Here is a 21110-nt window from a genome sequence, read left to right on the forward strand (position 1 = left end):
CATGGCACTACCAGTCTAGGTGACAAAGCAAGAACACATCGCCTAAAAAAAAAAAAATAAGTTTCTTTTGATTGTACAATTAATCAAATGAACCATTTCATAAATCATTTACTAACTATAAGGTCATGTTTGTCCTTATTAGTTTTGAACCATATAACACACCCCTCCCCACTGCACATACTTAAATTCAAGTATACCTACACCTAGCAATGGCTGCCACACAGAAATCACTCAAAAGCCACTGCTGGCTGAGCTGAATTTTGTCAAAACAAATCAAACAGTATTATTATTGACTGGCAAATCCAAACTTTCAGGTTTAAAACTTTGCTGGGTTAGAAAAGCCAGGCCAGTGTTAATTTACCAAAACACACTTATGCAGCACTTACTAGGTCTTGCTCCAAGTACTTTAACAATCCTATGAGATGATATTATTTTTTCCTCCCTCCTCCCACCCCATTTACAGATGAGGAAACAGAAACATAGATAAGTTTAACTTATGCAAGACCACAGTGTTAGTAAATGGTAAAGCCAGGTTTCATATTCAGCAGTCATCAGGAAGTGTTCTTAGACCTGGAAGCCAAGAAATTATAACTTCTTTAGGAATTTGACTAGACCAGTACTTACCTGCCTAAAGCCTATGTCCTGGCCAAATAGGGTATATAATTGTGTTTCTGGCTGAATTATCTGCCTTTGCAACTTACTCTCAAGATTCTTCTGCCTTCTGTAGAATACCAGTATGGAAAAAGGAGGCTATGACCCAGTATAGATTTTTAAAGTTGAGAAGTACTACATTACCTTACTTTGTAAAGTCTGCAATTTGAAGAATGCATCAAACTGTTCAGCATCTGAAACACCAATCTGTCAATGTTCTAATACTTAGTTAACTTTCTTAATATCTTCTACCAGAAAATGTCAATGTCTCAGGATAACATTATACTGTATATTGCTCTCAGACCTGACTTTGGACAAACCCTTACTTGGATGGTTCGGAGCTAGGGACTATTTAATCAATTCCATGCAAAATCACTTAATGTGCCAACAGCTTGGGGTCAAGCCTAAAAATTACCTTAGAATGCAACAGGACTATTTAGAGTCTGTGGTTCATGGAAAACTCCTGAAACTACACGCAAAATTTTGGGACAAAAGGTCCAAAATATTTAATAACAGACTAACTCGAAAACTACTTTCTCAAAACTCTGGAGGTTCTTAAGATATATTACATTTTCATTTTAAGCTTCTCAAGCTTTACCACTCACCCAATCTAGAACAGCTATAATATCTTAATTTCTATTTAGAAAGGTAAAAGAACCCTTCCTTTTTGCACCTATCTAATCTGTGGTTAAGATGGATATTTCCAGTGCTGTGTAAGACATTTCTGTTACAAAATAAACCAAGCTGAATCTTAATCTACTCATATCTTGATTCAGTGAATGCTCATTCTCTCCCCAACTTCACTTCTATATGATTAACATTCTCAGCTGCAGATAGGAACTTCTACATTGTACTCCTGACTTCAATTTCTTTTTTTACCTTTTAGAATTGCATAAAATTGCAGACTACAAATGTAGTAGCAGACTTCTTATCCCTGCCCTGAAAATATGTCTACATATAGGCATTAAGGAATATCCCTAGTTCTGTCACCTATCCAGTGGGTGTTCAAGAGAACTTGGTCAAGATATCAAAGTTCTAAAAAATATCTTGAGTTCTTGGTAACTTAGAGATACTGGTGAAGGAGGGTTAGAATTTCAGCCTGCGAATAAAAAAGATGCCAAATTTATAGCATAAGGCTTCAGCTTTTCCTAATGAAAACGCTGTTTAAAAAGTCTTCTGATGGTTATTACAAAGTCAACCCAATAAACAGGGGGGTCTATGTATATATACCGTTCTATCTTCTACCAAAACACACACACACACACACACACACACACACACACACACACCTTCTTCAAGACATAGGAGTGTCCCTCTCCTCACCTTTTCAAAGGCAAATGACAGAATTAAAAGGGAAAATGGGATAAATGGACATAGAGAAAATTGATTAAACCCCTGTATAGGTTTTCATGTTGTTGCAAAAAAGATCCTTTTTTCTGAGCTGAAGAAGCTGAATTTGGTTAGGAAATGTCATCTCTCTCTTCTAGCAGCCGTGGGGCTGATTATATGCAAAACCTCTTAGAATAAGGGTTAAGATGTTCAGTGGTGGGTGCCCAAGAGGAAGTACAGAACAATAAGAAAATGTTTAGGTCTCTCATTGGAGACACATGAATTTATAACTAGAAAGAATTTTAGGTGCCAACTAATGGCTAATAAATTGATCTGTCCCCTTTTTACCTAAAGATTAACCAAGAAAAGTTATAGAAGTGGCAGCTCCAAGAATAACCCATAAATCTAATTAATAACAGTTGGCTTAGAGGGTTTCAACCACTCCATTATCATTAAACTTCTTGTAACCTTGCTCTACATGAGATATAAAGTCATTCTGCAGGCCACGCTCAGTGGCTCATCCCAGCACTTTGGGAGGCCAAGGTGGAAGGATCACTTGAGCCCAAGAGTTCAAGACCAGCTTGGGCAACATAGTGTGTACAAAAAATAAAAATTAGCTGGGTGTGGTGGCACACGCCTGTGGTCCCAGCTACTCAGGAGTCTGAGGTGGGAGGATTGCCTGAGCCCAGGAGTCAAGGCTACAGTGAGCCATGATCGTGCCACTGCAATCCAGCCTGGGCAACAGGGGAAGACCCTGTCTCAAAAAATATAAAAAATGAAATTAAAATGAAGCCATCTTGCAAACAATTTATTTCCCAAAGGAATTTATATTCCTCATTTAACTATCAATCCCTTTTCCATATACTGTATATAATACCTTTTTAGTAGAGATATGGGGGAATTATAACATTTACGCAGTCTCAATATAAATGTAATACTCTTTAACTCTCTTTACATAGATGTTGTAACATGTCAGTCAATCCTTACTAATGTGGCCTTCAGTTTGTCTACCCAGTTTGGCTAGCTGCATAAACTGTCATCTCTACCACTTCCTTTTCCTCCGGCTGCAGCAGTTTTCCCTTAATCATATGCATCTGTAAGTAAAGGTTTGAAGAAATAGCACTACTCTTCGATGTGTAACAAACACTTGTTACTTGTGCTTAATAAAACTTTTCCAGCCTCAAAAAGTTTACATTTCACCACCTTCTTCAAATATGGAAATTTGTCTTTTCATATATTTTTTTTTTCAGTAGTGCATAAGAAGAAATGGAATAAAGATTTCAAAGAATAGTCTAGATGCCTAATATAAGAAAATAAGAACAATATATTTAACAGATTGGGAATTAATGTTCTGTAGGGTCTTTTCATCCAATAAAAAATTAAGGGCTATTTAATGTGGAGTAGATTTTAAGCTTTCAGAAATCAGAAGACAGCAGAGATCAAGAACTAGGAAAGCCTTTGTGAGAGAATTAGAACTTCAGTTAGCTATGACTTCCCAAAACGGAAGGAAAATCCTCCAGGCTAGGAGGATAATGTGTAAAGTGAGAAAGAAGAAAAGCATAGGGTGCATGGTGGAAAGGAAGTAAAAACATGGGAGGCTGGGCATGGTGGCTCACGCCTGTAATCCCAGCACTTTGGGAGGCCGAGGTGGGCAGATCACCTGAGGTTGGGAGTTCGAGACCAGCCTGACCAACATGGCGAAACTCCGTCTCTACTAAAAAAAAAAAAAAAAAAAAATTAGCTGGGCATGGCGATGCATGCCTGTAATCCCAACTACTCAGGAGGCTGAGGCAGGAGAATCGCTTGAACCCAGGAGGTGGAGGTTGCGTTGAGCCAAGATCGTGCCATTGCACTCCAGCTTGGGCAACAAAAGTGAAACTCCATCTCAAACAAACAAACAAACAAACAAACAAAAAACACACATGGGAAAGGGCGGGTTTAGACATGTGAGAAATTTAAAAACAAATCTCTGGCTGGGAGTGGTGGCTCCCACCCGTAATCCCAGCACTTTGGGAGGCCGAGGTAGGTGGATCACTTGAGCTCAGGCATTTGAGACCAGCCTGGGCAACATGGCAAAACTCTGTCTCTACCAAAAAAATTAGGCATGGTGGTGCACACCTACAGGTGTGCACCTGTAGGTCCCTGCACTTTGCAAGTCTGAGGTGGATGGATCACCTGAGGTCAGGAGTTTCAGAGCAAGCCTGGCCAACATGGTGAAACCATATCTCTACTAAAAATACAACAATAAGCCAGGTGTGGTGGTGCGTGCCTGTAATCCCAGCTACTCAAGAGGCTGAGACATGAGAATAGCTTGAACCCGTAGGCAGAGGCTACAGTGAGCCGAGATTGCACCACTGCACTCCAACCTGGGCGACAGAGCAAGACTCTCGGGGAAAAAAAGAAAAGAGAGCTGAGTAGCAACAATACAAGCAAATACTGTTTTTGTTTTTTCTTTTCAAGAAATGTCCTAGGGTAGGTCTGAAAAGTATTTTAGCCAAAGCTGACAGAACAATGTTTCCAAAGCTGTATGCCAAGTAATGCAACTGGGGAAGAGTGGGATGGAGGAAAGCAGAAGAGGTTTGTAAAAACATTGAGGCAAATCCTTTATTTGAGATGAATCTCATAGGCTGAGCCTGTAGTTTTTATTTGGTAGTCTATATGTCTAGGGTATCTTTGGTGTAAATACTTCTTTGTGATAAGGAAGAAAGCAGGCATTTAAGACGGGTGGTTTGCTCACCCTTACAAATGTTGCACATCAGGTTACTAAATGGTCTTGCATACCCTTTTAGGCAGGGAACCCATGGACCCTGTTATTAGATGAGTTAAATATATCTTTGACAACATTACTTGGACCTGTAGGAAATATAGGAATTGTGGAAGGAGCACTAGCCCAAGAGTTGGAAAATGAAGGTTCTGGCTATAATTCTATTTAAATGAGCTCTATGCCCCCTACTGCCTCAATTTTAATGTGAAAATAATACACCATGAGACACAGAGCTTCTCTGGCAAAATTATACTAAATCCTCCCTCTTCTCTGTAAACTGCCTATTTCGGGGACATCATATCCTATGTTAACATTATCTTTATGCAACTAAATATGGCTCTCTTCCTGCCTTGTCCCTATAGGAAAAAAAAAAACAAAACAAAAAAACACTTTAATTCTACATTCCATTAAAAATACTGAGAATATTTTAAAATGACATTTCCAAAAGAAAAGTAAATTCTTTAGGAGCCTTACTAAAAACAAGCCAGAACAGTATCAGATAGGCAGGAAATTTTCATTGACTTTAATATCTTAAAAGTCTAAACCCCAAAAAAGACAGTTCAATTGAAAAGTCAATTTATGTCATCTTTAATTGTAAATAAGAACAAATGCAATTCTCTGAATTTATTAAGATTGCCTTTTCTATCCTTTTTGTACTAGTTTCTCACTATGAGGAAATGAAAGGACTAACTAGGGTTATATAGAATAAGAAAACAGAAAGAACAACTCAAAATGTGCGAGTAAACACAAAGAAAAATATTTGAGTAAATGTGAATTTCTTCCATTCGTATGTTCTCCTAATCTACAGTTTCTTTTCTAGATGGCCTACAAGGTGATTTCCCGCTTAAAAACTCCTTGATGGCTTCTCTCTCTACTTGTAAAAAAATCAAGGTCGGGGACAGTGGCTCATGCCTGTAATCCCAGCACTTTGGGAGGCTGAGGCGGACAGGAGATCGAGACCAGCCTGGCCAATAGGGTGAAACCCCGTCTCTACTAAAAATACAAAAATTAGCCAGGCGTGATGGCATGTGCCTGTAATCCCAGGATTACTCGGGAGGCTGAGGTGGTAGAATCGCTTGAATTCATGAGGCTGAGGTTGCAGTGAGCCAAGATCGTGCCACTGCACTCCAGTCTGGGCGACAGAGTGAGACTCCATCCCAAAAAAAAAAAAAAAAAAAAAAAAAAAATCAAACTTCTCCACAGGTCCTTAAAGGCCTTGTGTCAAGTGGCTTTTGCTTACTCCTCCAACCATATCTTGATACTATCCCCCCTCTCATCACTATGGTTGCAGCCTCTCTCACTCACCATCTTTCAGTATCTTGAAAGCATGAAGCTGTTTCCACATCAGAGTTCATGCACTTGCTTAAAAAAGTTTTGCATGGGCTGGGTGCGGTGGCTCACGCCTGTAATCCCAGCACTTTGGGAGGCTGAGGTGGGTGGATCACAAGGTCAGGAGATCGAGACCATCCTGGCTAACACCGTGAAACCCCGTCTCTCCTAAAAAAAATACAAAAAATTAGCCGGGCGTGGTAGCGGGCGCCTGTAGTCCCAGCTACTCAGGAGGCTGAGGCAAGAATGGCCTGAACCTGGGAGGCGGAGCTTGCAGTGAGCCGAGATCACGCCACTGCACTCCAGCCTGGAAGACAGAGCGAGACTCTGTCTCAAAATAAATAATAAATAAATAAATAAAAAATTTTTTTGCATGTATCTGTATCTAGATTCTACCTACTATGCCTGAGTTTTTTTTTGTTTTTTTTTTTTTCTTCAGAATCAAACCTCTTTACTTCTCACTTACCAATATTCCCTGTCAGGCCCAAAATGAATTGTAATATAACATCTATCATCAACTTGTAGGATCACTGACAACCTCTTAACAATTTCGAAGTATAACACGTATTTTTCAATCTTCAACTTATACAGGATCACTTTATAGCATTTAACATCGTTGTCCTTTCCTTCCTTCTTGAAATTAACCTTCAATCTTGGTTTCTCTGATGGTTTCTTCAAACTCTTTTTTAACCTATATTATTTATTTTTATAGATTGGTCTTTTGTCTTCCTCTTTTTATCTCACCCAAACCTAGTGCTTTAACCACCCTTTATACTACAATGTTACCTAGATCTAAAAATCTAAACCTCTAAGATTTCAGGTATCTCCCCTTAAACTCTAGACTCTGAAATATCTCCATCTGCATTTCACTCTTTCCCCATCCCCCTCTTCATTCCTCTCATTCAATCAAGGTCTACTTCCTATGGACCTCTCTCCAAACCTCTTAGCCACATTTTTAGCTCAACCACTTTTCAATGAATGTTATAAAATCACTCACTAATATCTATTTCATACCCCTCTAATCCATACTCTACACTGCCACCAGGTGATGTCACTTTCCTGTTTAAAATGTTCCAATGGGCCTTTCAAGCACTCTTAAATAAGTCTAAATTCTCTGGCATGCTATACATGATTCCCCCCACCCGCCTTGGTCTCTAGCCTTATTTCTGAGCACTGTCCTGTTCATTTATTCTATTTAACATGCTGTTCCTCGCTAAGAGAGGTTCTTTTCTGCTTCTGTGCCTTATCACATATCGTTCCTTTTTTGTTGATAAAATTCCCCCAACTCATCACTCCCCCTTCAAATAAATGAAACAACTTTTACTAGTTTTTAAGCCTCTGTTTAAGCTGTACTTCCTTCCGTAAGGGGCAAAAACAGTCTCCCCTGACCCGTGCCCATGCTGATTAATTTAGATAATCTCTTTAGTGAGACTTATTTTGGTTTTTGGGTGCATATGTATGAATTAGGTTATGAAGCAAAATGTATTTTTTATAGAATCTAATGAAAAATGGAAAGCCATTACCCTAGGGGTTTGTATCAGAACGCCCTTTATATATGTAAAGTCCTGCTTCTGGCTATTAGCTCATTACCCCCACCTTCCACCCCACCCCCACCCTTTTAGTTTTTTTATTTTTTTCAGGCTAGTCAAATGAAGCAGTGGAACTGGAGAAAGAACAAAGAAGTCTGTAGCAGGTTGTTATCAATTAGTTGTAAAGGGACTGTGATCAGCCCCTAACTCTTTATTTGATTAATAAAAGTGACAATGAGGTCTGTTAAAAAGCTCGGAAGAAAATGTAACTTGTAGTGTTTCAGATGTAGGCTTGCCAACACAAGTTACTAAATGACATTTTCTTTGCTAATAACTGATATGCAGAGAATAATCATAACTTTTAGGGGTTGGGTCCACAGAGCTAGAGTGAAAAATTATCAGCACACTAAGCAGGACAGTAATCAGAAACAAAATATCTAGGTCACAATCTGCAGATGACATTTTTGGGAAAAGTTTATTATATGAATTATTTCCATTGATTTTAATTTTCAAAACAAACTTAAAAAAAAATCTAAATTCAGAAGCCAAACAAGTTTGACATGATTGATAATGTCTTTTTTGTTCCTGGAGGCACTTGCTTTACTTCAAGTTTCTTGTGATTGGAATGGAGACTTGGCTGCACCAAGTAAATGAAGTTATTTCAACCCCCTTTCTTCACTCTGATCTACATTAGGCATGTGCTATGCATTTTCTAAATCCTACCATTTTAATGTGACTACATCCTCAACATAAATCTTAAATACTCTGATAAGCCATAATTTTAAAAAGTATTTATCTGTATAAAGTATTTTTAAGTGTAAAGGCCTCTAACTATTGTCATCCTTTTTTTTTTCCACTGACAGATAATATTTTACCTATTTATGGGGTACATGTGTTTGCTACATGCATAGAATTCTAACATCACCTCAGACGCTATAAGAAGCTTCTCAGGGGGAAAAAACTGAAAAGTAAAGTCATAACTAAAATATTAATTGCTTGTTTGCTAGTGATTTTCCAACAATCTACGTATTTTTGCTTTTATACTTTAAAGAGAGTCCATTTTAACACTACTGAAGAAAAGAAAGGAAAATATAATCAAATGTAATCAGAATTGATCCAAATTCTCTGATTTTGTATGTTTCTATGCAATTAGCAACCTCAGTTCCTTCAACTGCAAGATGATACATATCCATTGACTTCATCACAAAGATGACATGTGGTAATTAATGGGCTAATACCTGTAATACAATCTGAAGCTCTAGCATAAAGACATTCTATAAGTATAAAACACTTTCTCAATAAATCTGCATGAGATGATTTTCACATGAAAAAAGGTTTAGGGTTTGTCTACAAATGACTGTATGTTAACAAAATAATTTACTGCACTGACTGGTTCTTTCCATCAATGTTTTAGAATGAGTGAGATAAATATTTATCAAATAATGACACAGATAATTATAGACCATAATAAATGCTATGAAAATAAAGTACAGAGTGCTATGAGAACAAGGTGGGGGGCAGGAAGTAGGCACTTTCACTTGTTATATCTTTTAATCTTAATAATACTTTTCCCAGGTTATCATGAAGAAATCAAGAATTCAGGTTAAGTTAATTAGCTTGTCAAGTTCACACAACTTAAAGGTGGAGAGAGCCAAGAACAGAGGTTTCACTTAGACCATATTCTGTCCACTCTTCCAGTATTTTGCTAATATCTGCATTGCTAATACTCTCACTGACTGCACATCTCTGCCCATTCTCCTCTTCCCTATTTAACAGGTTCAACTAACTCCTTTGGTCCACCTTACCCCTCTCTATGTTTTCTTTTATTCCAAAGCAGTTATCACTTTCTAATATATTATTTTATTTGTTATGCCTATTCTCAGTGGGCCTCTGGTAGGTGATAAGCTCCAGGAAGTTAGGCATCTTTGCTTGTTTTGCTCATAGATGTCATCCCCACCCTCCCATTCCCAGAATAGTGACTGGTACCCAGTGGACACTGGCCCAATTTTCCTTTCCCGTTTTGCAGCTTTAGCTGTATGCAAGAACTTGTTTAATGATTTTCACTTTTAATTACTAGGAAAACAAAGAAGTTTGACCCTATAGCTGAGAAAAATTTATATTCAAGTAACATTTAAATTTAGCCTGAAATTCCATTCTGTTAAAAAAAAAATTAGGGTCATCAGTATCATTTTTAAAATCCTAGCCATAATAAAAAGTGGTGAAAAGACATGTCAAGCAAACTCTGAAATGTGGAAGATGCAGATGAGGATCAATGATCAGTATTTAAGAGTGTCTACTTACATTTGATGATGCTGTAGTGGGTAAACGTGAGACACAGATGAAACCTAAGAATCAGAGTACACTAAAGTAGTAGTTCTTAAACCTTAGGGATTTCAAAAAACAGGTAAAGTAAAAAAGAGAAAAGTTGGAATGAAAGAGGTGTCAAATTTTAATTTTGACACAAAGGGATATTAAGAACTAAAAACAATTACTATCACTGTAATTTCATCAGAACATCTTAACATAAAAAATTACCTAATTTCACAATAAAGGGCAGTTATTTTTAAGTAAATTTAGATCCATGAGCACCTCATTATATACAAACAGTTCAAAAAAAATTTAAGATCTAAATGTGAACTCTTAAAAGATGCTCTGAAATAATTTTTATAACCCCAGTATAGAGAAGGCTTTCTCCAAAAGAATGATACATTTGATATTAAAATTAAAAAAACTTCTAGTCATTAAAAGACAACATATTTAAAGTGAAAATGCATGCTAAAGAGTGGAAGTTTTTTTTTTTTTTTTTTTTTTTTTTTTTGGGACGGAGTCTCGTTCTGTCCCCCAGGCTGGAGTGTGGTGGCGCTATCTCGGCTCACTGCAACCTCTGCCTCCCAGGTTCAAGCAATTCTCCTGCCTCAGCCTCCTGAGTAGCTGGGATTACAGGCGCCCACCACTACACCCAGCTAAGTTTTGGTATTTTTAGTAGAGATGGGGTTTCACCATGTTGCCCAGGCTGGAAGATATTTTTAATGCCTACCAAGTATTATTACAAAGAACACATTAAAAAAAGATGCAAATAAAAACTACAATGAGGTACCATTTCATACTCCTCAGAATGGCAAAAATTAATAAAATATTACTACTAATATTTTTCTACCTTCTAAAATATCTGAAATGCAGACAAGCAGACCTTCTCTCATGCATTATGGACTGGAAGGTGTACTTTGTACAGAAAACTGACAGTTATTTAATAAAGTTGAAGACATTCATACGCTGTGATCTAGCAACCTACTACCAGATTTACAAACCAGGGCAATCTTTCTCAATGACAGCTTTTGGCTACTATAATGAATGAGGGGCACTACTAAACAGAGGCCAGGAATGCCAGGCACTTTTCTTGCATAAAGAAAGTGCTGCTCAGATTGGGCGCAGTAGCTCACATCTGTAATCCCAGCACTTTTGGAGGGGGCAGACGGGGTGCGGTACCATGGCAGGCAGATCACTTGAGCTCAGGAGTTCAAGACTAACCTGGCCAACATGGTGAAACCCTTGTCTCTACAAAAAAAAAAAAATACAAAAATTAGCTGGGTGTGGTGGTGCACGCCTGTAGTCCCAGCCACTCAGGAGGCCCAGGTGGGAGGATTGTTTGAGCTTTGGGGGGTCGAGGGTTCAGTGGGCAGTGATCATGCTACTACACTCCAGCCTGGGCGACAGAGTGAGAATCTGTCTCAAAAAGTAAATAAATAAATAAGTAAATAAATAAATAGTGCTGCTCCATGCCTCATGACTTGAATATTCTGCTGGACATTCATAGAGGGGAATAGAAAGAGGAAAAAAACCCCACTAATGTCAGATAATTCTAAACAGGATTTAATACCAAGTTTATTTGTATAGTTTTCACATAGATGAAGATTTGTTATGAATGCAATCATTGTGTAAAGAGGTAAGATTGCACTTTTATTTCTGTTTAAACTTTTCTGAGGATAGTTTGTTATTTCAGAAAATCATTTTCCACCAATGACAGGCCCAGCATTGGTAACTGAATGGCTAACATACCTGTTTTAATCTGTAGCTGTTGTATTGATGGAGACACCATCCATTGGTACAAAGCGTCTAATTACTACTATTTCTTTTAGCAGTGCTTCTTATATTTCAATGCGTATATGCATCACCTGGGAATCTTGATAAAATACAGCATCTGGTGGGGCACAGTGGCTCATGTCTGTATCCCAATGTCCCAGTGCTTTGGGATACTGAGGAGGGAGGATCACTTGAGGCCAGGAGTTCAAGATCAGCCTGGGCAAGATAGCAAGACCCTGTTTCTGTAAAAAATCTAAAAATTAGCCAGGCATGATGGTGCATACCTGTAGTCCCAGATACTCAGGAGGCTGAAGTGGGAGGATCCCTTGAGCCCAGGAGTTTGAGGTTACAGTGAGTTGTATGGCTCCACAGATCCTGTCTTTTACATTATTTAAAAAAGAAAAAAAATAGCATCTGCATCAGTAGGTTAAAGTTTGATGCTCTGCATTTCCAACAAGCTCCCAAGGGATTCTGATGTTGCTGGTTGACCATTACACTTGGTAGCTAATCTTGAATGTAGTCTTGAGCTCGAGTATTTACAAAGTAAAACACATATTACTTTATTACAAATTTTTCTTATTAAGGCCATTGCTTTCTTTAAAGTACTGTAAAATATTTTCTATGAACATGGGATGTAGGTAGGGTCAAGAACCACTGCTCTAGAAGTCTTACACAACAGATACCTAACATATACAGGAATATTCCTTATAGTACTGTTTAATAGCAAACAAATGGAAAAGACAAAAATGACCATCAACAGAAACCTGACATAGTTATATAACAGAGCACATACCACCTAACAGTAAAAGTAAATAAACTAGAGCTACCTAAATAAACGTAGATAAATCTTGGCCAAGTTGTGTGAAGAAAGCAAGCTAAATAAAGATATCTGTATTTAAATAGTCTTAAGACAATCAAAATAAAACTATATATATAATGTTCATAGGATAAAGGTATGTAGTTAAGTATCAACGCGTGGATATAGGAAGGATGCATGTCAACTTTGGGTCACTGGTTAGATGTCGGGGGCGGGGGGGAAGGGAACAGCATTTAAGAGAGGTATTAACATACTAAGGAAACCTCGTTTTTTGTTTTTGTTTTTCTGAGACAAGAGTTTTGCTCTTGTTGCCCAGGCTGGAGTACAATGGTGCTATCTTGGCTCACCACAACCTCTGCCTCCTGGGTTCAAGCGATTCTCCTGCCTCAGCCTCCCGAGTGGCTGGGATTACAGGCATGCACCACCACACCTGGCTAATTTTGTATTTTTAGTAGAGACGGGGTTTCTCCATGTTGGTCAGGCTGGTCTCTAACTCCCGACCCCAGGTGATCCGCCTGCCTCGGCCTCCCAAAGTGCTGGGATTACAGGTGTGAGCCACCGAGCCTGGCCAGACACTTCGTTTTAATTGGTAGTTTTGTTTGTTTAACTGGGTGATGGGTACATGGATATTCATTATATTGTATGGCACCAACATTTATATTGCTATGTTAGTTCTCATTTCACTTGGACAAAACTCTTGGGCGTGAACAGGTGTTTGGAAAACACTGCTCCAATGCAAAGGATTCAGGACTAGAGAAGACCCAGGTTCAAGCCTCAATTCTACTTCTCACTAATTGCTTAGCTTTAGGCAATTGAAATAATTAACTTATCTGGGCTTTATTTATTTCATCTGTAAAAATTCCACAAACGGCCAGGCGAGGTGGCTCACACCTGTAATCCTAGCACTTTGGGAGGCCAAGGCGGGTGGATCACCTGAGGTCAGAAGTTCAAGACCAGCATGGCCAACGTGGTGAAACCCCGTCTCTACTAAAAATACAAAAATTAGCCAGGCGGAAACCCCGTCTCTACTAAAAATACAAAAATTAGCCGGGCGTGGTGGCAGGTGCCTGTAATCCCAGCTACTCAGGAGGCTGAGGCAGGAGAATCACTTGAACCCGGGAAGCAGAGGTTGCAGTGAGCCGAGATTGCGCCATTGCACGCCAGCCTGGGCAACAAGGGCAAAATTCCGTCTCAAAAAAAAAAAAAAGCCACAAACTCACTTTCCCTCTCTCCAACTCACAAGGCTGGATTCAACAGGCAAATGGGGCAACGTATGTGAGAAATTTTAAAGAGTAGGAAGGGTAGGGGGAATTTTCAGAATTAAGAGCAAAACTTTGGATAAATTAGAAGTAAAATCTACCAGCAAATAAACCAACCAATAAAATATACTCTATTTTCTTGTCATCACTGCTTCTAAAGATCTTAACACCAATCTTAATACGGAAGAAATTTTAATTCTTAAATGATGGCATAGGGAGAGTCATTCTCCTTATCTTTATGCTAACTGTTCATCAAAGGATTGAAATTCATAATATCAAAACAAAGTAAGAGCACTGCGTTAAAAAGTATTCTTATTTAACTTATATCAATGTCACATAACCAGAGTAACTGTTGCTTATATGGTTCTCACTCCCCTTTTTATAAAGTGAGCAGGTGGCACATTTTATTAGCCCTATATTACAGATGGAGAAGACTGACTCAGATGTGGGATAGCGTGCCTGGAGTTGTAGACCAATTCAGTGTCAAATTTGGAACAGACACTAATTGCTTAATTCTTCTGTGTTCATTAAGCTACTAAAAACATTATTTTTTCATGATGTTTTTTGATGATTTTGTTTGTCCCAGGAAACAGAAAATTCTTTGTCAGCAGTCATTTCATAAACATTTCAAAATGGGCAAAGATACTCAAGGAAACAAGCTACTCATCAACTAGAATACTGCACACTAAGGGACAAAATTAAAACTGCCTAGCCTGCTAAAAATCTAATCCTGTCCTTGCCAATTAACCTTATTAACATTAGAGTAGGAGAAAAGAGAGGTCAAAATATAGGTGAAGGTGCCATTCATTTCCTTCTGGAAATGATATGACATTTCAAATGATATGACAATTACTGCACAACAGAGATTTTTACCTCTGCTGTTCCTTAAGTAACACGACCCCTATTCTCCAAATAAAAACTTACCAACAAGTTGGGCAGTCTCAAATTAGAATACTAGCAATCATGACAATTTTCAAAATACTGGCTATCATTAGATGTCACCCAACTGAAATTCATGCTATAAACATATGTAGAGAAACTCTTTATGGAAAAAAGTTCATTTTAATGTAAATTTCCCTGTTAATCTAAACAGATTAACGTTATTACAACATGTATCTGGCTTTCTACTCTGACTCATTAGGTATTATAGTTTCATATATTGGCACAAGATCTCCAAAGATTTATTAGAGGCATAAAAAATTCCAATGAATCATCTATAGATCAAGCATCATATATCACAAAAAGTATTAAACAGGAACACATTTCATAAACAGCGAAATTTAAAGGTCACCCTCTGTATTCCGTTATTCATCCTTTTGCTTACTAAATCTACCTCACACTGACTTAAAGCATCATTTACAAAAAATTCTCTTCTGGCATTGGCAGAAATCTCACCAAAGGTCAAAGACCTGAACTTTTTAATTTTTTTAAACAAAAACCTCAGGTTAAACACGCTCTTTACGAAAGCCCCCACACAGTACAATCTAATTTGACATAACTTTGTTTCGGGGTTAAAAAAAATCACAAACAAAACCTTTAAATTTTCCAATTCAAAAACGATTCCTGATAAGCCTACCTTAGAGTTCGAAAACAGATAAGATTAAAGTCCAACCATCTAAAGAAAAAGAACCCTACGACAGCCCCACCGGAATACACAAATCGCCAAGCCCCGTGCAGATTCAATCTAAAATCGCGCCTGACAGAGATATAAGGACATTCAGGAGAAAGCTTTTAGGCACCCGCGAATCTCTCAGTGCGCCAGTGAGGGGAATGGCAACCTGACCCCATCTTTTCATCCACTGAGAGAAAAGCAAAGGAAATGAAATGGAACCCTTCTCTTCAGCGAGGAGGACCAAAGACCTTCTTAGAGTGTCGGTCGGTCCTCCCTCCCCCACCCCCCGACTCCAACCGCTCCACGGACCGCAGGGACTGTCCTACCGCTCCCCTTCACGCAACCACCAGAGAATCCTCTCAAAAACACAGACCCGATCAGGAGTGGCTTCCCCGCCTTTCCCCTGTGCAGAGAGGGATCCCGGTCGCCAACAACAAAGACGCTTCCCGCTCCCCTCCCCCCGCCGGCCCGGGCTCTCCCTCCCGCGCTGCGGCTCCCGGCCTAGCGCCCCCTCCCCGAGCCGGGCTGCGGCGTCCCCAAACCCCGAGGCCGCACGCACCTGCACCTGAGCGGCCCGGGCCGAAGCGCCGGGCAGAAGGGGTCGGGAGAGAACCGCAGCCGACGCGCTGTCCTCCACAAGGCGAGATCCGCGCTCCGGGCGCCGTCCGACTCTCTCCGCCTGCAGACGGGCCCGACAGAGGAGCGGGGACCAGGGCTGCAGCCCCGGCGCCGGGACGAAGAAGGACGGTGGCGCCCCAGGGGCCCCGCTCGCGCTCCCGAGTCTCGCCTCGCGCCGGCCCTGCTCCTCCACAAGAGCTCGCGTTCTGCTGACTAACGGCCCCGGTGCGGGGCGCTGGAGCGGCCGCCGCTGCCCGTCGGTTGCTCTCGGGCCTCACGTCCCGCGCGGCCGTGGTCGCAGCCGCAGCCGCCACCGCCTCCCTTTCTGGCACCGCAGACACCACCCAGACCCAGCCAGGTCTTCCTTCTCTTTAATCCTGCTTTCTTTGCTCCTCCTCAGCCTGCCAGGCGCGAGGCTCGTTCCGGTAGCGGGAGGCAGACTGGAGGGGAACCGAGGGGACGAGCACAATCCTCACTGAGGCAGGAGTTGGCCACTGACTGGAAGAAGGTGCCAAAGCTGACCCCGGCTCCAGCCTGCTAGCGGGCAAGGGGAGGGACGGAGCCCAGCTTCGCCTCACTTCCACCAATCACAGGCCGCCCGGCAGGGTCGGAGGCGCTCTGAGCTCCAGGAGAGGCTGAGCTCTCTCGGCAGGAGGCGGGGATTGCGGAGAAGAAGAACCAATAGGAACAAAGGCTCCCCTCCCCTTTGATTTGATAGACTACATATTCGGGCCAATGGGGGAATTCTCATTTCGAAGAAAGCGGGACTTGTTCTCAGAGTTTGAGAAAGAGGCTGCGCGGAGCCGGAGTGGTAGAGGCTGCACCGCGTGGAGTGGCCTGGCTTAACAGCAGGGAGGGCAGAGCGATGCTCTTTGACCTCCCAGAAGAGTCACGGGGGCTGACCCAGAGCCGGGGCGGAAAGACTGCGTTAGTTTCTTCCGGGTCATTGACAGAAGCGTCAATTCCTGGGAGTAGTTCGTTGGTTTTCTTTCCCTTCATCCTTTTGCCTTTTCCCGGCGAGGGGTGGCTTTGATTTCGGCGATGAGCTCCCAGAAAGGCAACGTGGCTCGTTCCAGGCCTCAGAAGCACCAGAATACGTTTAGCTTCAAAAATGACAAGTTCGATAAGAGTGTGCAGACCAAGGTAGGAACCTGCCTGTTGCACCGTCTTTGACTCCAGGAAGGAATGGCTCACTGGAGAGGGGAGAGAGGAAATGAGAGGAGTCGGCTGGGGCGAGTGTGGACCGCAGCCCAGAGTTAGTCTTGGCTGCAGTGCAACTCTTTCTAAAATGTTATTCTCACGCCCTTTCTTTGACCTGGACATGTTGTCTCCTGGTAAATATTTGATGGTCAGCACGCTTAACTAATTGCACAGAGTGAACAGGACCCTAATGAAATCTAAGGTGCAGATGGGGCAGTTACGTCGTTCAGCGTTCCCATCTGGATCACATTAGCAGAGGGAAACGAGGATTGTGGCATGAGTGTCTCTTTAAAATTTTACACCAAGTTTATGCAGCTACGATTTTTTTTTTCCCAAAAACCCCAAGCCCATAGGGGAAATGCGAATGATTAAGCTGTCTTAGGCTGTCCTCACTAGTATTGTGGGAAATTTCTGTTTTGTAACAATTGTTTTGAAGATAAAAATATTTGGTTAATGTAAAAATACTTGTTTTGCTGTTTATCTTTAGCAGGACTTCTGTAAACTGGAAAAAATTCAGACTGTCTAGATAGCCAGAGGACTTGGGTTGTATATAAGTACTAATTTGCAGGCCGGGCGCCGTGGCTCGAAGTGCTGTAATCCCAGCACTTTGGGAAGCCGAGGCGAGTGGATCACCTGAGGTCAGGAGTTCGAGAACGACTTGGTCAACATGGCGAAACCCCGTCTGTACTAAAAATACAAAAATTAGCCGGGCGTGGTGGCGGGCGCTTGTAATCTCAGCACTTTAGGAGGCCGAGGTGGTGGGCGGATCACCTGAGGTCAGGAGTTCGAGAACGACCTGGCCAACATGGCGAAACTCCCAATCTACTAAAAATACAAAAATTAGCCGGACGTGGTGACGGGCGCCGGTAATCCCAGCTACTCGGGAGGCTGAGGCAGGGGAATCGCTTGAACCCTGGAGGCGGTGGTTGCAGTGAGCTGAGATCACATCACTGTACTCCCGGGCGACAGAGCAAGACTCCGTCTCAAAAAACAAAAACAAAAACTACTAATTTGCTGTTTGCTGTGAATCTCTCTCCCTGTCTCCATAGCTGTATGGAGAGAAAATCATTGACGACAGGGGCATATTAGGGGCCAGCATCACTCAGATACACCTAATATTCACAAAAGTTATGGAGCTCAAATTCACTAGGTGTGCGGCTTGAGTGAGAAATATTTAATTTCTCTGAGCCTTGCTTTGGTCTCAAATGCAAATTTGTCAGGATTGTTGGGAGGCGAAACTATATGATTATGCATAAATGGCCTAGGTCATAGTAAGTGTTCAATAAGTGATTAATTTCCCAACATTGATTGGGAAAGCAAAGTCATCTGTTTTTGGTAACCTGTGATCTCCTTTTCCTTTCCTCTTTTTTTCTTTGCTTATTCTACAAATATTTAATAAGCACCTTCCGTGTGCAAGGCCCTGTGTTCATAGGTATACTGTGTTCAAAAGAGCTGACTCTCCCTTCACGGAGCTTATAGCGTCTAGGTGATATGGGCAAAAAGTAAGCAGAAAGATAAGTAAATACAAATTATGATAAATATTGGTGAAGGGCAACACAGCTCAGTAAGGGAGAATAAGGAAGAATATTTTAAATTAAGTGCTCTCCTTTCCCCCACTTAGGTTGAGAGGTTTTTCAGAATGAAAACCTGAAGCAACATTTGGGAAGACTTTCCCAAGTTTGCTCCTATTACCAATAGGTAAACCAGAATAAAAATAAAAAGCTGCACTATTCCAAATAGATGTCTGCATCTTGTGTATTCTTACCCTAAGACTGTGCACAAACATTTGCTTTTGATTGTTTTTCATGACTGTTTTCGTAAAAAGCAGTTTTAATGAGTATTTAACCATAGTGTAGCTTCTCCTACTTGTACTTTTCATTGTGCATTTTCTTGGTGTTATCTAATAACTATGTCATTCTGGTCCTACATGTTTTCCTGGGTCTCAGGTTCAGTCACTAAGCTGCATTTGACCATTTTTATCTTTTTATCTTTAATTCCTTTCCCTCTTCTAAGTTATGAAAAAGTCTCATTTGTTAATCAGGAGGACCACCAGGCCACTTCATTATTGAAGGTTCTGACAAAAACAACACAACATATTTTACTGAGGAAAAATCATTAGGTTGATTGTTCATCTGTGTAATGAATAGCTAATAATTGTCTGTGATCACAATAGATTCTTGCATCTGCTATGAGTAGCCATCTAAAGCCAAGACTTTGTCAGAAGCATCTGATCCTAACTTTGTGCCTATTCTTTACACTGGAAAGCTATTTGATTTGGTGACATCTAACAAAAGAGTGATAAAAAATGCATGGTTCTCTGTAACTCCCCATAAAGCAAGCTTGTCCAACACATGGTGCAGGGCGTCTTTGAATGCAACCCAACACAAATTCGTAAATTTTCTTAAAACATTATGAGATTTTTTTGTGATTTTTTTTTTTTTTTCTTTTAAGCTCATCAGTTGTCATTAGTGTTAGTGTATTTTATGTGTGGCCCAAAACAATTCTTCCAGTATGGCCCAGAGAAGCCAAAAGATTGGACACCCCTGCCTTAAAGGATTGTAGTAACAATTGACTACTTGTATTAAATACTTTATGATTTGGTAGGGATCCTACATGATAGTTTTCCTTTTCCACCTCTGCCAAGCAGTTTGTTAGGACTCACTGCAATTAGAAGTTGGATAATTACAGATGTTTTATTGGAAGTTTATAAGGTAAAGCACTCATTCTCAAAAGGACACAGATGACAGCTTTCTTCATATGCTTGAATATACTCTAGAAAAGGAGAGTATATTCAAATTTTGTGCCATTTCAAATGGCCAAACTTGGACCAGGGAATCAAAGTAACAAAAATAGGTTTCAGCTCAATATGAGGGAATTGTCTGACAGTGAAGGGGCTTGCGCCAGGATTTGTAACCTCCTCTTCCCTGGGGTTATTTAAAAGAGGTCCCTCTGGCCATTGGTCACCGGTACCCTCAAATGACTTACGGGGATTGGGAGGGTCGGCAGTGGGAATAGGTTTAAATCTTTTCTAGTCATTTAGTACTAAGATGTTGAGCAGATCAAGGCAGCCTTCTTTCCCTTACGGGAAACGCAGTGAAGTCCAACGAAAAGAGCACTGGACTAAGAGAAAAGAGCCATTCCTTAGCCTCAGTTCTGTCATTTGTTTTGCTTGGTGATGTCAGGTAATTTACCTATAGCTTTTAATCTATGATACTGGGTTAGTACTATCTCTTGTCTTACTTTCCTCTGAGGATTGCTACAGAGATCATTACAAAAATTATTATTATTATTATTATTTTGAGACAGAGTCTCGCTCTCTCGCCCAGGCTGGAGTGCAGTGGCGTGATATGGATCACCGCAACCTCCACCTCCCGGGTTCAAGTGATTCTCTTGTCTCAGCCTCCCAAGTAGCTGGGATTTCAGGGGTACACAACCATGCCTGGCTAATTTTTGTATTTTTAGTAGAGACGGGGTTTCACTATGTTGGCCAGGCTGGTCTGGAACTCCTGACCTCAAGCGATCTGCCCACCTTGGCCTCCCAAAGTGCTGGGATTACAGGCGTGAGCCACCGTACACAGCTACAAAAATATTTTTAAGAAATAGGGATAAAAATAAGAACTAAGAATAAAGCCCATAATAATTTATGTGGCCCTGCAGTTGATCAAAGCCTAAAAAAAATTAATTAGAAAAGAAATGCATGCTTGTTGAAGAATACTGAAACAATAGAGAAGTATATAAGGTATTATATAAAAGTGAAAGTCTCTGTTCCCAGTTTTAGTCCTGTTCGGTTACAGTCACTGTTAACACTTTGATGTGTACATTTCTAGATATCTGTGTATGATACAGTGCATATGTAATAAAATACATCTTTTCCCTTCTCATTCAGTAAAGTGGATGTGTCAGAACAGAAAGATTAAGCTTA

The 21110-nt window shown here is 40.6% G+C and overlaps 2 protein-coding genes across 8 annotated transcripts in view; one reads left to right on the forward strand and one right to left on the reverse strand.

Annotated features, from left to right (window-relative positions):
- Positions 1-16059, reverse strand: part of ABHD17B (abhydrolase domain containing 17B, depalmitoylase) — a 44656-nt gene extending 28597 nt beyond the window's left edge. The window contains exons 1-2 of the mRNA XM_054501923.2: positions 15930-16059; positions 11967-12061 (exon numbers count right to left, since the gene is read on the reverse strand). The gene's annotated coding sequence lies outside the window, so the exon portion shown is untranslated. The remainder of the gene's footprint in view (positions 1-11966; positions 12062-15929) is intronic.
- Positions 16060-16350: 291 nt separating this feature from the next.
- Positions 16351-21110, forward strand: part of C13H9orf85 (chromosome 13 C9orf85 homolog) — a 74232-nt gene continuing 69472 nt past the window's right edge. For all 7 annotated transcript variants that reach the window (XR_010123318.1, XR_010123319.1, XM_063649600.1 and 4 more), the window contains exon 1: positions 16351-17131. Coding sequence is in view for 5 of the 7 variants with exons in the window: in XM_063649600.1 (XP_063505670.1) it covers positions 17030-17131 (102 nt within the window). In the remaining 2 variants the exon portion in view is untranslated. The remainder of the gene's footprint in view (positions 17132-21110) is intronic.

Source organism: Pongo pygmaeus, chromosome 13 (genome assembly GCF_028885625.2).
Source record: "Pongo pygmaeus isolate AG05252 chromosome 13, NHGRI_mPonPyg2-v2.0_pri, whole genome shotgun sequence".
Lineage (NCBI taxonomy): Eukaryota > Metazoa > Chordata > Mammalia > Primates > Hominidae > Pongo > Pongo pygmaeus.